At 39.7% G+C, this 17,147-nt stretch overlaps 1 protein-coding gene and 1 pseudogene across 1 annotated transcript in view; one reads left to right on the top strand and one right to left on the bottom strand.

The window, feature by feature from the left end:
• Nucleotides 1–15,252, bottom strand: part of LOC110289535 (prostaglandin-E(2) 9-reductase-like) — a 20,967-nt gene extending 5,715 nt beyond the window's left edge. Inside the window, exons 1-6 of the mRNA XM_021155786.1 lie at nucleotides 15,081–15,252; nucleotides 12,926–13,047; nucleotides 7,236–7,403; nucleotides 6,369–6,485; nucleotides 3,613–3,690; nucleotides 3,077–3,199 (exon numbers count right to left, since the gene is read on the bottom strand). Coding sequence (XP_021011445.1) covers nucleotides 3,077–3,199; nucleotides 3,613–3,690; nucleotides 6,369–6,485; nucleotides 7,236–7,403; nucleotides 12,926–13,006 — 567 coding nt within the window. The 5' untranslated portion in view covers nucleotides 13,007–13,047; nucleotides 15,081–15,252. The remainder of the gene's footprint in view (nucleotides 1–3,076; nucleotides 3,200–3,612; nucleotides 3,691–6,368; nucleotides 6,486–7,235; nucleotides 7,404–12,925; nucleotides 13,048–15,080) is intronic.
• Nucleotides 10,438–11,096, top strand: LOC110289540 (annotated as a pseudogene).
• Nucleotides 15,253–17,147: the final 1,895 nt, after the last annotated feature.

Below are 17,147 nucleotides of genomic sequence, written 5' to 3' on the forward strand. Positions count from 1 at the left end.
AGAGAGAGAGAGAGAGAGAGAGAGAGAGAGAGAGAGAGAGAGAGATCATGGCAGGGAAGCAGTAAGATGCAACTTAAAGGCAGGCCAGAATGTAAGAATCTGGGAAAGTGGCCCTACTGGCCACTTCCCCATTGGGTCTGGGGTAGCTGAGATGAAATACAGGTTTTAAAAGATGTTAACTCTTCCGGTAGTACTAAGTCCAATTTTCTGAGGAACCACCAAACTGATTTGCAAGAGTGGTTGTACCAGTTTGCAATCCCACCAGCAATGGAGGAGTGTCCCTCTTTCTCCACATCCTTGCCAGCATCTGCTGTCACCTGAGGTGTTTGTTTGTTTTATTTATAACCAGTTGTTTTACTCTTATACTTTTTTAGTAATTCACAAACACCATAAATTACTTCCATCAAAGACATACATATGAAACATATTCCTAATATTTCATCCTTTCACTTAGAAATATACATGCTCTTCTATCTTAATTATGTGAATTATGTAATTTTTAAGGCATTTTTATTAGATATTTTCTTCATTTACATTTCAAATGCTATCCCCAAAGCCCTCTATTCCCAAAGCCCTCTATTCCCTCCCCCGGCCCTGCTCCCCAACCCACCCACTCCTGCTTCCTGGCCCTGGCATTCCCCTGTACTGGGGCATATTATCTTCACAATACCAAGAGCCTCTTCTCCCATTGATGGCCAACTAGGCCATCCTCTGCTATATATGCAGCTAGAGACACAGCTCTGGGGGGGGGGTACTGGTTAGTTCATATTGTTGTTCCTCCTATAGGGTTGCAGACCCCTTCAGCTTCTTGGGTACTTTTTCTAGCTCCTTCATTAGGGGCCCTGTGTTTCATCCAATAGCTGACTGTATGCATCCACTTCTGTGTTTGCCAGGCCCCGGCATAGCCTCACAAGAGACAGCTATGTCAGGGTTCTGTCAGCAAAATCTTTCTGGCATATGCAATAGTGTCTGGGTTTGGTGGTTGTATATGGGATGGATCCCTGGGTGGGGCAGTCTCTGGATGGTCTTTACTTCCGTCTTAGCTCCAAACTTTGTCTCTGTAACTCCTTCCGTGGGTATTTTGTTCCCCATTCTAAGAAGGAGCGAAATATCCACTCTTTGGTCTTCCTTCTTCTTGAGTTCCATGTGTTTTGCAAATCTTAGCCATTCTCACTGGTGTGAGGTGGAATCTCAGGGTTGTTTTGATTTGCATTTCCCTGATGACTAAGGATGTTGAACATTTTTTTTTAGGTGCTTCTCAGTCAGTCTCCACAGTTGAGAATTCTTTGTTTAGCTCTGTACCCCATTTTTAAATAGGGTTATTTGGTTTTCTGGAGTCCAACTTCATGAGTTCTTTATATATATTGGATATTAGCCCCCTATCATATTTAGGATTGGTAAAGATCTTTTCCCAATCTGTTGGTTGTCGTTTTGTCTTATTGACAGTATCCTTTGCCTTACAGAAGCTTTGCAATTTTATCCATCCCATAAACAACCACCAAACCCAGACACTATGGCAGATGCCAAAAAGAGCCTGCTGACAGGAAGCTGATATAGCTGTCTTCTGAGAGGCTCTGCCAGCGCCTGACAAATACAGAAGTGGATGCTCACACTCATTCATTGGATGGAGCACAGGGTCCCCAATGAAGGAGCTAGAGAAAGTACCCAAGAAGCTGAAGGGGTTTGCAGCTCCATAGGAGGAACAACAATATGAACTAACCAGTAATGCCCAGAGCTCCCAGGGACTAAACCACCAACTAAAGAAAACACATGGTGGGACTCATGGCTGTAGCTGCATATGTAGCAGAGGATGGCCTAGTTGGTCATCAATGGGAGGAGAGGCCCTTGGTCCTGTGAAGGTTCTATGCCCCAGTGTAGGGGAATGCCAGGGCCAGTAAACAGGAATGGGTGGGTTGGGGAGCAGGGGAAGTAGGGGGAGGGGATAGGAGACTTTTGGAGGGGAAACTAGGAAAGGGGATAACATTTGAAATGTAAATAAAGAAAATAGCTAATAATAATAATAATAATAATAAAGTTAACTCAGGAATACCGGAGAAGGGAGTGTTTGCTAGCCTCGGGGAGGTTTAGAAGTACCTAGCCATTGAACTAGTCAAGGCATATAAAAATTAGCTGGTGCAGGTGCACACCCATGTGAGTGTGTGTGTGTGTGTGTGTGTGTGTGTGTGTATATCTTTCATTTGTGAATCCGGAGAGTTCTTGGGTGGATGCAGTGGTGCTCTCTACCTGCCAGGAGTGAAACCTGTTTAGCTAATTCACCGCTACAGAATCGAACTAACTCTGGACCACAGAGTGCAGATAAAATTCAGAGGAAAAAAAGAAGTACAGATGCAGTGCACGGAAAAGAAGCTCACCGTGTGTTGGATTTGAACTGTACCAATAAAGCAAGACTCTGGGTGAAGACTCCTGAGGGCGGTTATGAAGGACAAAGGGTAAGTTTGGCAGGGATTCTGCTGGGGACGTCTGGGGATACTTGGACATCAAAGCAGTGAGGGGTGGGTAAAGGAACTTGCCACAAATGCCTGGTTGGGCCCGAGTTCAATCTCCAGAACCCACATAAAGATGAAAAGAGAAAGCCAACTCCACAAGGTTGACTTCTGACATCCACACATGAACCACAGCATGCCTATTCTGTCCCCCAGAGAGACAGAGAAAGAGAGAGACAAAAGATATAATTCATACAAATATACGTACAAAATTAAAAATAATTGTTTTTTTTTAAATCCCCTAGAGAAGATCATATCTGTTGGTTATACAACGATGGTCAGCCTTGAAAACATATGTACAAGTAACACTATACAAACAGAGCAAGTTGTACTCATGTATTCAGGAATATACACACTCACACACACACATATATATACATACGCACACATATATATACACACACACATATATATATACACACATATATACATATATATATACACATACATATATATATCACATATCATACACACACATATATACATATACATACACACACACTTCACCCAAAGTCTTGCTTTATTGGTATATATATATATATATATATATATATATATGTATAATCACTCACCTGGTTGCACACAGGCTTGTACCTGAGCCCTGGCTTATTCAGGATCATCTCCAGCTGCCTCCGGTTAAAGTTGGACACCCCAATGGACTTGGCTAACCCTGAATCCTTACACTTCTCCATGGCCTGGGGTAGGGGTAGGAGAGTAAAGAATACTTTATGAAGGCAATCATGGATGGTTATAAATGCAGTGCTATATTGCTAGAAAGAACACTGTCAGGAAAGGAAAAGAAAGCTAACTGCATTGGTTATTAAGAAGAGAGAAACCAGTTTAAACATAGACAGAAGATGACAGAAAGGATGCTTTTGTTCTCCTTAGGAAGCAGAGAGGCTATTGCACACAGTGGAAGGTATTTCCCCCAATGCTTTCCCAGTTGTCTCTCATATATTCCAATAATGTCTTCCTCCCACTGCAGCAAAATAACCCTAGGAAAGATTTGAGTTTCTTGATCTAAAGATGCATGTCTGACTCTCACATGTGAAGTGGAGACCTGACTCCCTCTCTTAACTTCCCCTGTGCTCTTTCTTCCAATACTCACCTCCCATGTGTCACAGAGATCCACTGTGTCAAATAATACTTTCCCATTTTCATCTGTTGGAATAAGATCATTGCCTGGCTGGAATAGAAGCAGTCATTAAAACCATCTCACCAATTTCATGACTGTCCCCATAGCAATGTATACAGTACACATATATTAGGTTCCATAATTTTCATTAATTAGTTTTACATTTGCAAAAGATTTTGCATATGAAATTGTAAGGAATATTTAAGGTGACAGATGTCTTTTCTTCTCTAATATCTATTACATGTATTCATTCACAACATTTCCCCAGGTCTTTCTGACCTGCATTACTGTTCAATACCAGTGTGGTTTCCCCTGGAGAAACATCTGTCTGCCACCGAGAGAGTCATTAGTTACATGGTCATGATCCCCAGAAAAAAAGAAATTGCAGTCTTGACATGGTTACAGATTCAGTGTTCTCATTCGTGTTAATTTCCCTTAGCATGTCAAAGGTCACAGGTTAGACATGGCAGCTAAACATTGTCCATCAAGGAACTGGGGTACAGCTTAGCTGGTAGGTAAAGTGTGTGATATGTATGCATAAGGCCCTAACAGTGCATGCATCAAGTATGGTGGCACATGGCTGTAATTCCAGCTCTTAAGCGTGGAGATTGAAGGATGAGAAGTTTGAGTTCACGCTCTACTCGTTGGTGAGCGAAGTGAGACCTTGTCTCAAAAGTAAGCAAGTGAATAAACAAATAAACACTAGCTGGGTCTGCAGACCTTTTTATTTTCAGTTATATGAAGTATGAACTAAGGAAAGAAACCATGGAAATGGGGAAGTAGCTAAGACATTGGGATTAGAATAACTCTAGTTTAATTTTCTCTAAACATTAAAGATAAGTCAGGAAAAAAAAATCACTAGCAGCAACAGTCAGCTGTGGAGTCTAAAGCTAACAGAGACTCCTCAGGGTAGGGAGTTCCATCTTGAGCCCTTTCAGTGGTAGATAAAGTACAGACAAACCCTGAGTCCACCTAGGAAGTGTGACCCATTGATTCCTTGGGTTTGGATTCTTTTCAGACTGTTGCCTGTGTTTACTGAGGAATCTGTTTCCCAGGTCATAAGATTAAACATCCTTATGAGCAAATATTTCTCTAACCTCAGCTAATGTCTCTCAAAAAGCACCATTTATGGCTTATGTCTGTCATCCTGTGTTTGATTTTAAGCTTTTGGTTTTTGTTTTTAGTTCTTTCTTTTTCTTTCTTTCTTTCTTTCTTTTTTTTTAGTTCAGTATGTCAAGGGTCATGCAAAGGGGACTGAATCATGGGGAAGATATCAATAGTCAAATATAATTTTTTTGGTTGACTAAACAATATCAAGATGGGTGCAATTTGAGTTATCATTTGTTTTGTTACACTTTATTTTACAAATATTAAAACACATACATTTACCAAGTACTGGTCATGTTCCAGGCACTATATCAATTTATTTAATCTATTTTCTTCTCTGTGAGTTATATGGTAATATTCTTATTGATATTTACAGATGAGAGTAAAGTCATAGATTTTAAGGAACGACTAAATCAGCCAATTGAAACAAAAAGTTCAAAACCATCTAGTATGAGTTGGGTGGGCTGATGTGCACTGTTATCCCAGCACTCAGATGATTAAAAAAAGACAACCCAAAGCTGCAGTCGAAGCCAGCGGGTCAACGTAGCTGGAACCCGTTCACAGCTAAGAATGTCTGCCAGCACAGCGCTCTTCCTCAGCAGACACCACTTTATTTATGAACATTCCTGCCATTTGCCTAACTTTGTGCAGTTATCAGATGTCAGGGGACCAGTGGCCATGATGGTGCATACGCATAATACTAGCATATGGAGGCAAAGGATCTGGATTTAATGTGAGTTTTGGCTACATAGTAAGTTCAAAGCTAGACCCATCTCAAACAAAAACAAAAGTGACAAGATTAACCTAAAAACCAGAAGATTAAAAGTAAAAAGAGCGCACAGTTTGAAGTGAGGATAGAGACTAAATCAAGATTAATTTTTATGCAGGAAGATGTAGATAAGGCACTGAATATGAACAACCTTGAACCCTGGACAAGTCATATTTGCTACTAATGGGGGGGATGGAACAAAAGACAAATTTGTAGTAAAAGTTCTATACACACACACACACACACACACACACATACACACACACGTCTTCTTATTCAGGGTTTCTATTCCTGGATGAAACATCATGACCAAGAAGCAAGTTGGGCAGGAAAGGGTTTATTCAGCTTACACTTCCACATTGCTGTCATCACCAAAGAAAGTTAGGAATAGAACTCAAGCAAGTCAGGAAGCAAGAGCTGACGCAGAGGCCATGGAATGCTCTTTACTGGCTTGCATTCCCTGGCTTGCTCAGCCTGCTCTCTTATAGAACCCAAGACTACCAGCCCAGGGACGGCACCACCCACAAAGGGCCCTCCCTTCTTGATCACTAATTGAGAAAATGCTCCACAGCTGGATCTCATGGGGGCATTTCCCCAGCTGAAGCTCCTTTCTCTGTGATAACTCCAGCTGTGTCAAGTTGACACACAAAACCAGCCAGTACAATATAGATGCAGACACATGTCTCAAGATTTTTCCAAAGCCATCAATCTAGCATGATTTGGGTTCCTTGCTTTTCCCATGAACTATCTTGAATGGTTTCTATGATACATGCATGACATTTCTATTTGCTTAGGTCTAATTAAATAAATCACCCATGAAATCATGGTCCTGATGAAGCTGCTGGTTGCTTACCTTCATGGACACTGGGAAGTGAATAAGGTACAGGTCAACATAACCCAGCTGAAGCTTTCTCAGGGATTGTTCCAAGCAAGGCTGGACCAGCTCTGGTCTATGACATGTGGAGGGAAGCTGGAAACGTTAGAGAGGGGAAATGGATACTTTTTAAACTGATCAGAAACGGATGGCCACAGAGCCGAGATACCCTGTCAAAACTTGAGTTTAAAGTTGTCTGACCAATAATTTCAAGTCTGATATATATTTGAATTTTATTAGTAAATCTATAGGAAAATGGAAGGAAATTATTAATAATTTTGTAAAAATTGGATATACTAACAGTAGCAGCCAACCTCTGAGATGTATTTCACCAGAGTTTATAAATGAGGTTTCTATCTTATTCCTTTATCCATTCATTCAACGGGAAAGAGTTAATATTCCTTTCACTTACATAAACAAGAGGAAATATTCCTGAGATTTTAATATGTATTAGATTCAGTACAAGACTCTAGCAATGTTTTATGAGATACCCAGGAAGAAAAATTTTCTTCTCTATCATTGATGAAAGTAAAAATTGGATGTCAAGAATCTTAAGAAATATCTGTCACCCAAGAGATTAGGAAACCATAGTTTTACCATAGCTCTGTCCATGTCAAATCACACTGCTTTCAGGTGAGACTAGAAGAGTAATAATTTTACACTAAAGTTGCAAATTCAAACAGTGGTGACAGAGATCATCAGCTTCCTGTTTTTAGCATTGATTGAACGTATAAAATTAAACTCTAGACCAATATGCCTAATTTGTTTACTGATCAAATTATATAAATATCAACACACCACTCATTTCATTCATTTGCACGGCAGCATACAATATATGTGCAATACCTTTGAAGTGTAGAATATATCTTCTCTCCTCACAGTGCCATCAGCAACCTTGCTTCGGATGGCCAGCCCTACTTCCTCCTCATTTTGGTAGAAATAAGCTGAGTCAATATGGCAGAATCCAGCATCTATAGCTATTTTGGTGGCTTTTGCAACCATACTCTTGGAAACCTAGAATAGCAACCAAAAGGAATACTTTGAGAGCTGAGTGACTGAATTAGTCCTGACACAGCTCTTTAAAAACTACATGTTTCTGTTGTGTGATGTGAGTCCTGTCTTCAGGGTGATGTGCCTTCCCAGGTTTGACTGGCTCTTATCTGCTCAAATAATGATAGTTGGGCATCTGAGAAAAGTTTCCAGCCCAAGACTAAAGCGGTTATAAAGTAAGACGAGCCAAGACAATGCACACTGTTAAGAGATACTGAGGAAAGTGTTGTAAGTCTCTCCTACTTCCACACACATCACAGAACACACTAAATTCCCATCACGTTGCACCTAGAGAATACATGAATATATTGTCTTCAGGAAAACTATGGAGAGACTCAATTCCTAATTATTTAGCTGAGGGTTTACATAGACATCCTCTGTCAGAACACTTTAAAACTTTACTGTCCCAAAGGAAAACAGACATTCACAAACTATTCTTTGTGCAAACAGTTAAAAAAATTGGCACTTTTCTCTATTATAAAATAGTGAAAATTAAGGTTGCCAGTGTCTAATTTGAAAATAGACACTGTAACACATGGCAGGATGCTGTCTTAACTTGTCCTTCAGCCATTCTATCTGTATGACTGAAGTAATTACTAGCAATAAAAATGTATACTGATGGGATATAGTATATATATATATATATGATATATGTAATATGTATATATAATAATTATATAACATATAATTACTATAATTACCCATATAATATAAGGAAGTATTTAAGTAACTTTGCCTTGATGTCCAAGACTTTGAACTAGATAGACATGAGCCTTTGGGAACTGAGCACACAATATTATTAATTTTAATCTCAATCTTTTTTTTTTTTTTTTTTTTTTTTTTGGTTTTTCAAGACAGGGTTTCTCTCTGTAGCCCTGCCTGTCCTGGAACTCACTTTGTAGACCAGGCTGGCCTCGAACTCAGAAATCTGCCTGCTTCTGCCTCCTGAGTGCTGTGATTAAAGGCATGTGCCATTACCGCCCGGCTCTCTATCTTTTTTTAAAGATTTATTTATTGTTACATGTGCCACACTACTTCCAGTAGGATCTGTGTGACAAGTTCCACAGACTGAGGCGACTGACCTCAAAGGGGGAGGCTTCCTAGAACCAACTCTTCGCTGGAGAAATATTATTGAGCTGTAGTTCTCATGGCAATCTATCTGTTTTGTTTTCTCTTACTCCTTTTCTTATTTACATGTTCCTGGTAGCCTAGGCCGAGATCTTAAGCAAGAATAATGGGTAAAAAAACATCCCTTAAGATGGGGTCACTAACATGACCTTATCCCAGGGGAAACCAACACTTTACTTTTAAAATCATTTACAAAATTATTATGAGAGATAAAAACTTTCCCAACAATAAAATTTCATATGGCTACACATGTGTCATCAGAGGTGGATTTTGGTATATTTAAAGCCTTAATTAGAAAGAATTAAAATAGTTTAAATTTATGCATTAAAGATTTATAAAAAAAATCAGGCGTTAGATGTTAAATAATAATTAACTATATGGGTCTAGAGAGTTAGCTCAGCAGTTAAGAGCACTGACCATAAAGATTTATTAACCTGCTCTTGGGGATATGCTAGTGCCTTGGATGATTGTCCCCACTGAATACATTCTTTTAGAATATATATGATATATATAATATATATATATGAATTATATTAATAATGATGTTACTTATTCTGCTTGTGATTCACTGGATACAGTTTCTAAGAGATATTTTTGTGCTTTACTGTGCCAAATGATTTTTGTTGGTATTTGTGATTGTTTCGCTGGATATAGTTTCTAAGAGATGTATTGTTTGGTTTTTTAATGTTCAAAATTCCCTGCTTGAGAGCAGAAAAACACACTCAGACTCAAACTGCCTCTGTGTTGTTTCTGTTTGTCACCACCAAATCCTTACCCACCTAGTTTCCAGGAGCCTCATTCCAGGGACCCCCATACCATACTGGGGTGGTCTGTGGCATATATGTAAGTGCACTGTAGCTGTCTTCAGACACACCAGAAGAGGGCGTCAGATCTCATTACGGATGGTTGTGAGCCACCATGTGGTTGGTGGGATTTGAACTCAGGACCTTAGGAAGAGCAGTCAGTGCTCCATCTCTCCAGCCCCCTTAACCTCAATCTTAATTGTGCACTGATGGATCAAGTGATTAAAACATGAGGGCTTCAACTTCACTAGTAGGTTGGTCCATTAATTAATTTACTGTTCGATGACATCATTAGGAAATGGTAGCTACGAGGAGGGAAGGCTCACTGGTACCATAATGATGAAGTTGGCTAATGTCAGAGATACCACAGAGTTTAAAGTGATATTTCAAACATGCACCAATCAGATTAGTGTGACTAGCATTTCCCTCTCCTTCATAATTCATTTAAGACCTTTGAGCTACTCTCTTCCAGATGGTAATAAAATAAACCCAGACCTGGTGGCACAGACTGAGGAAGGAGATTCCTGAGTTCAAGAACTGAGCACCAGAGTGAGATCTTGTCTCAAAATGTAGGACTTTTGTGCTAAGCCTGGTGATATATGTAATAATGTTCCATGATAGAGTATGTGCCTAGCACGTTCAAGGGCTTAGGTTCAATACTATTTAAATATATACATATACATATATATATATATGTGTGTGTGTGTGTATCACTGTAAACTATAGTCACCATTCTATTGACATGCCAGAATTTAATCCTTATAAATGTTTTGGTACTTATTTCCAATCTAATAATCACTATTCTTACATTTAAGTCAACAAATGTAGTTTTCATACATGTAGTATTTGGGTTTTTGTGTCTGACTTATTTTTAAAACATCTTCTAATTCATGCACTTTTTAAAAATGACAAATTTGGCACCAGCCCCTCCCTTTCCTGTCCGCTCCTATTTGCTTCTCCCAGGACCCATGTGTTTGGGAAGACATGAACCTGGGAGTGGTTGCAGCTGCCCTCTGTGAAATTGTCACATCTGGACATCGTGGGGCCTCGGTGGCCAAGACATCGCCATGCCTAAAGGACTGAAAGGAAAAATGGTAGGATGGGGAAAAAACGTCATCGATCCGTACAGTAGAAAAGCAGCTCAGATTACAAGAGAGTCTCATAAACAAGACAAGAAGGAAAGATTGAAGACTGAGGGGGCCTTGCGTCTCAACCTTATTGGTGACAAACTTCAGTGGTTTCACAGTTATCTGGATACAAAAAACCCCGAGATATTCAAAGAAAGATGCCTGTGAATTAGTTGAAAGGTACTTGAATCCGTTCAGCAGTGAGCTGGAGCAGATTGAGTTACACAACAGCATCAAGGACAGGCAGGGAAGGCGGCACCAGTCCCGGGAGGCCATCATCAAGCAGACCCTGGAGCAGGAGCAGCAGCAGTAAGAAGGCTATGGCTTTGGGATCCCAGACATTTTAGACCCTAATACTCTGCAGACTTTCCGGGAATGGGATTTTGATCTGTAGAAATTGCCAAACATCAAAACTTTGTGCTAAAGATGCAGTTCCTAAGAAGCTCAAACATAAAAATATTTTAAATATAGAAAAGGACTTAGGAGAATTAGAACTATCAGGGGAAAGTGGAGACACTACAGATGGGAAACTGGAACCAGCAAGTGAATCAAGTGACACGGATGAAGAAATGACTCCAGTGCCTGTCAGCCCTCATTGAAATACCTGAGACCCTCATGATCTTATCACTGACTATGGCACATCGTCATTTATATGTGGGCTGGTGAGATGGCTTAGCAGGAGGGGGCTTGCAGCCAAGCCTGACTACTGAAACTTGAATCTGAGAATCCATGGGTTAAAGAGAACAGATGCTACAAATTTTCTTTCAGCATCCACCTGCACACCATGGGAAGTGTGCATATGCACACACACACACACAGATAAAATTTATTTTAGTAATTAAAAAAGACAAATTTATTTTTATATGTGTCTGAACAATACTCCACTCTGTGTGTGTATATGTGCATTCAACAACATATTCATCCACTGCTTGGTGGACAAGAATTCATAGTTGTTACTAATGAGACTGCTAGTATCCCTCCAGCATACTAACTTGATTTCTTTTTATAGACCGAGGAGGTTATGGTTAGATCATATAAATGTTCTACTTTGAGGAACGTCTATATTGTTTTCTTTAGTGCTTTACTAGTTTATATTTCCATCCGCAGCATATGAAGACAGTGCTCTGTTTTCTCTGCACCCCATCAGTTTTGGCTCTTTGCTGTTCTTTAGTTACAGCCACTCAAAGGTGAAATGTTATCTCACTGTAGTTTTGAATTTCAAGACAGGCTACTCAGTCACAGTAACTGAAGCAGCACTGTGTTATCCTGAATCAATGACATCAAAGGAAAAATAAAGCACAGAGAAAATCCTTTAAATCATTAGTACAGGGAACCAGCTTTTAACTCAAATACATATATAGAATTGTGCATAACTGAGAATTTTTTTTACTTTTTTGATGAGGTTAAATGTATAGTCTTATTAATTTTTTAAAAAGTGAGATTACAATATAGTTTTAACATCTCTCCCTTCCTTTTCCTCCCCGCAACTCCTCCCATAGCCCCCTCCTTGTTATCTCTCAGCTTGATGCTTCTTCTTCATTGCCATTACATGAACATATGTATATACATGTATTCCTACATACTGCCCGCTCAGACTGGATAACGTGACTTGTACATGTTTTCAGGGCTGACCATTTGGTGTTATATAACCAATCAGTGTGCTCATCCCTGGAGGAAACCGGTTTCTCCGGCTCTCAGGATTCTTTACTGGCCTGGTAGATCTTTGTGTAAGGTTTGTTTGCAGCAAATGGAATAACAGAATGGAGAAATAACCTAGAGATTAGGAGAAAAATCATTGCCAGCTGTCTGTCTATGCAGGTTTGTTTTGTCGACTTGATTTGGATTATTGATGATTGATTGATTGATTGGAACCAAAGCTCCAAGGAATTACTGAAACACACTTCTGGGTATGTCACGTTGGCTTTTACAGAGGTAATTAGATCATGACCAGGTCATTGGATTACTCCCTTGATTTCGTTTCTTTGTGTGTGGGGCTATGGAAAGTAGGGGGCTGGGAGCATGTCTTTGCGTCCTTGGACTGTATCCTGCCCTAGCTCCTTCCTTTGCTTCTCTTCTTCCCTGTTATCTTCCACCGTGGGAAAAATGGCAGCTGCTTCCATATACCCCAGCACCCCCACCACCTCGATGTTCTGCTCAGGCAAAGCTAGCCACAACAGACTGGAGCTAGGGAATCATAAACCAAAAAGAAAAGAAAAGAAAAAACAAAACAAAACAAAACCACAATACCTTTTTGGTTTCTATGAGATATTCTGACCACAGTGATGAAAATATAATTAATGTGTTGCCTGGAAAATGAGTACTATCTGGGATCCATGAAGAACTCAGAAAACTCTGTAACAAAATTAATTACATAGAGAGGAGAAGGTCCCATTGGTTTCCTTCTGAACTCCAATTATACCATCCTTACCTCTCCTGGGTCAAAAGTTCCAAAGCCAAGCACGGGAATGTGGTGGCCATCACTTAGTTCCATGTAGCGCTTGGGATTCATTCTGCAGGCTCTGCCTCTGACTTTCCTGATATCACTGGGTACTGAATAACAGAAAGTTAAAAGAGCAACTGTAGCGTGCAAGGTTAATCACTTCCTGTCCCATTTCTAAATAGTACTGCATGGAGAAGAGAGGTAATAGCTTACATGTCCCAGAGGAGTAGAACCAGTTCAATGAGAATTCCAGACTACATTAATATACTGATAAAACATTTAGTTTTTAACAGATGCTCTCATTATAGTAATGTTATTCCTGAGATTTTTCCAGAGAAACAAATCCCACCATTTTGGGCCAAATTTGAATCAAGCTTTATTAAATATTAAATACTGACCAAGAGATGGACTTTGGTTAGGGCTATTCCCTGGAGTCTTCCAGCTGGAATGTAGCTACTTTGATTTTTGATATTTAGGACGATGCTTTTAAGGATTTGAAATCGTGATGATCTGAAGTGCTTCTTTGTTTATTCTCTAGTTCAGTTACATGTTCGTTTTATAGCCCAAAGTAGCCTCAAACTCACTACAGAGCCCAGGCTAACCCCAAACTCACTCTCATTTACTGCTTAGTTTCCTGGGTGCTAAAGTATCTAACCATCACTGTTTTCAAGACATTACTATTTCTTTCATTATAAGGAGCTGAACAGCACCATTCCAAGCAAACTCTCCATTCACCTTCTCTGGTCTTTGCCTTGGTCTTACTGCATTCTCAGTATTTCATTGTGAACATCCTTAGAACAGGAGCCAATAGGATTTGCTTAGTTGGGGTTGGCCTTTTCCTCTCTATGTAATTGGTCATTACTATAATGAGAGCATCTGTTAGTTGCCGGTTTTACTTTTCTCTCTTGAGAACTGATATGAAGAAACCAAGGAAAGTGCAACTATTTTCTCTGGAACTATATATATTAACTATATATATTTTACTTCAGGAGTTCATTTAAACTCATTTGTAGACATTGTGTGCACATGTGCATGTGTGGGTGTGTGGAAGCCGGGGAACAATCTTGGCTGTTTTTAAGGTACTATTCACTTTTCAATTTGGAGTTGTGTTTATTTTATTTTATTTTATTTTATTTTATTTTATTTTATTTTATTTTATTTTCTCTGACATGATCTCTCAAGAATCTGGAGCCTGCAAGTAGGTTAGGTAGCCTTGAATTCACCTGTCTCTGCTTCCCCAACACTAAATTTATAAGTATGAGTGTTACCATACCTAGCTTTTAAAATGTGGGCTCTATTTTGAATACGAGAGAAATAAGCTGTAGTCCAGGGATCCTCTGTCTCTACCTTTCCAGCTTTTTAAAAAAATTTACCTCTACATTCTTCTGAATTTTCTATAAACATAATGCTACTACTCTCTGATTCTTTTTTAAGATATTCTCTGAGCAAAAGATATCACTAAAAGTTAACAATTTTTAAAACAATGTGCTGATTCACCTGTCTCTGCTTCCCCAACACTAAATTTATAAGTGTGAGTGTTACCATACCTAGCTTTTAAAATGTGGGCTCTATTTTCCTAGTATTTCAAATAACTTTGGAAAATTAGAAGAATTAGTTGCATTACATATGCTATACATTCTCTTAATATTATTTTGACCACACAATTTAATAATTTGAGATATTTTGTATTTTATCAATCTAACTTGTTTAACCTATAAATATTTAAGATCAAATTTTACAAATCAATTTTTAAATTTGAGAAAATATGAATATGGAATTTATACTCCTGTGAGTTGATTCCCCCCCCCCCCAATCATAGCTCAAAAAGGCAATTGCTGAAACCCTTGAGGGGGGGGATCAAATCTAGCTGTCTGTCTTGGGGAAAATGTGTAGAATTCCCTTTTACCTATAACATGTGAATATCAACAAAAGACGATAGATGTTTCCAGAGCAGAGTGTTCAGCTTTCTCCTCCACAATCTTCTCCGTCTGAGCCACGATGATTCTTTTAGATTAATTCCCATCTTATCAACCTCCCCACAAGGAGAGCTTACTCTCCAGGCTCTTGGAGCTCTGGTCTTTGGGACTCTTAGTCACCCCTGCCACCCCTGCCACCCCTGCCACCCCTGCCACCCCTGCCTTACCTCCAAAGTAAGAAGAGTGTCTTCTTCTTCCTCAAAGTGTTGTGGGTCCACTCAAATCCAACATAAATCCAATATAACTTAAAGACCAGGTCAATGCAGATGACGAAAATGTATTGTAACCAAGCTGCTACCAATCAATCAGGGCTGCAGAACAGAGTCAGGAACTGAAGGGACATCGTGCAGCATATTTAAAGGATGAAATCATAAAGCAAGGGGGAGTGGGGTGGGCTGTAGCCATGTCCAGTCATATTTGACATAAGGGATTGAGCAAGGGAGTTTTCACCAATCAGGTTAGGAGTAGGTTTCTGGGCCTTGGAACATGAGCTTAGTTTGACCCTGTCAGCAAGATGGAGAAGTTGTCCTTGAGATGTCTGGGCTGAAACAACTGTTTCTGTTTAATAGAAGCTGTTTATCTATTGGGAAGTCTCCAGCTCCACTAGGGCTTGGAGCCTTGAATTTAGTGTCTCCCTATGATCAAATAGAGTCTGAAAATGAAGTGGTAGTACTTAGAATAAGTTTCTTTTGCTTGTTCCCAGCAAAAGGATTCGAAGAATATTGACTTACCAATAACCTCTTCCTGTTATTTCCCTAAATGTTGAAAATATTTCTAACTCCCACCCAAAAATGCCTATTAAAAGACTGTTTTCATTTCCCACCTCCTGACCTAGACTTCCAGGCAAATAAGGATGGTGTCAGAGGAAACAAAAGCACTGAGATCACAGAAAAGGGAGCAGGGAAGGATCTGTAGGGTAGGACCTGGTAAAGTGGCTGAGTGTTTAAAGGCCCTTGTTGCTCTTACAGAAGAAGCAGGTTAGCTTCCACCACCCACATGGTAGCTATAGCTCCCTTTTCAGGTGATCTGTCACCTCCTGCTTCTCTCTATGGGCATGGGCATTATTCACGACGTACACATACACACAGGCAAAACACTCACATGTGCAAAATAAAAACAAACGAATCTTTCAAAACACAAGAAACTTTAGGATGAACAAGTCATTGTTGTATTTCAGAACATGACACAAATATGTCTTCCCTCACACCTCTGGGGACTTTGCTCCAGCTGACTGTCAATTGACAGACAAGGTGGTCTGGTTAGAAGTGATGTGTTCCATCTCCAGTATCCAAGGCATCTCTCATATCAGATGCATAAATGGACCTTCTGGTAGGAATTCTGACAAAGGCTTCCATGTTAATATTCATCAGAAAATGGATAATTGGGGTAACCATTAAAACTAAAATTAGAAAAAAGACTGCATACTATAAGAAGTCAATTCTTTGTTTTAAAGAAGGATAAGTCCAAATTTTGGTCAGTGTTAAAGGTTAGTTCAAGGTGCACATACTAGTTATTGCTGAGAAGTTCACTTCCTCTTTTTACTAATCAGTCCAAGCACGGTGCTTGTGTGCTGTTGCGACTAATTTTGTGTCACCTTTACACAAGCTAGAGTCATCTTAGAGGAGAGAGCCTCGAGGAGAAAATGCCTCTATAAGATCCAGGAGCAGGCAAGCATCTCGGGCATTTTCTTAATTAGTGATTGATGTGGGAGGGCTAGCTTATTGTGGTTGTGGCTGTCCCTTGGCTGGGGGTCCTGGGTGCTTTAGGAAACAGGATGAGGTCAAGCCAGTAAGCAGCCCTCCTCCATGGCCTCTGCATGAGCTCCTGCCTCCAGGTTTCTTCTTGAGGTTGCTGCTCTCACTGCTTTTGATAATGAACTCTTACATGAAGCTGTGAGTGAAATCAGATGTCCAACTCTCAGCTCCTTCCCCAGCACCATGTCTGCCTGCATGCCACCATGATTCCTACCAGGATAATGGACTAAACCTCTGAAACTCTAAGTCAGCTTCAATGAAATGTTTTCCTTTATAAGAGTTGCTGTGGTCATGGCGACTCTTTACAGCAATAAAATCCCAAGACAAGACCTCATGCAATTTGCCAAGAATTATTTTCTCTAATGTATCCAATCTTCCTAAAATAGTATAATGTTCTTCTTCGACAGTCTTCTATTTTTTTAATTTATTTTTTATTAGGTATTTTCCTCGTTTACATTTTCAATGCTATCCCAAAAGTCC

This window comes from Mus caroli, chromosome 1, assembly GCF_900094665.2.
Source record: "Mus caroli chromosome 1, CAROLI_EIJ_v1.1, whole genome shotgun sequence".
Taxonomy (NCBI): domain Eukaryota; kingdom Metazoa; phylum Chordata; class Mammalia; order Rodentia; family Muridae; genus Mus; species Mus caroli.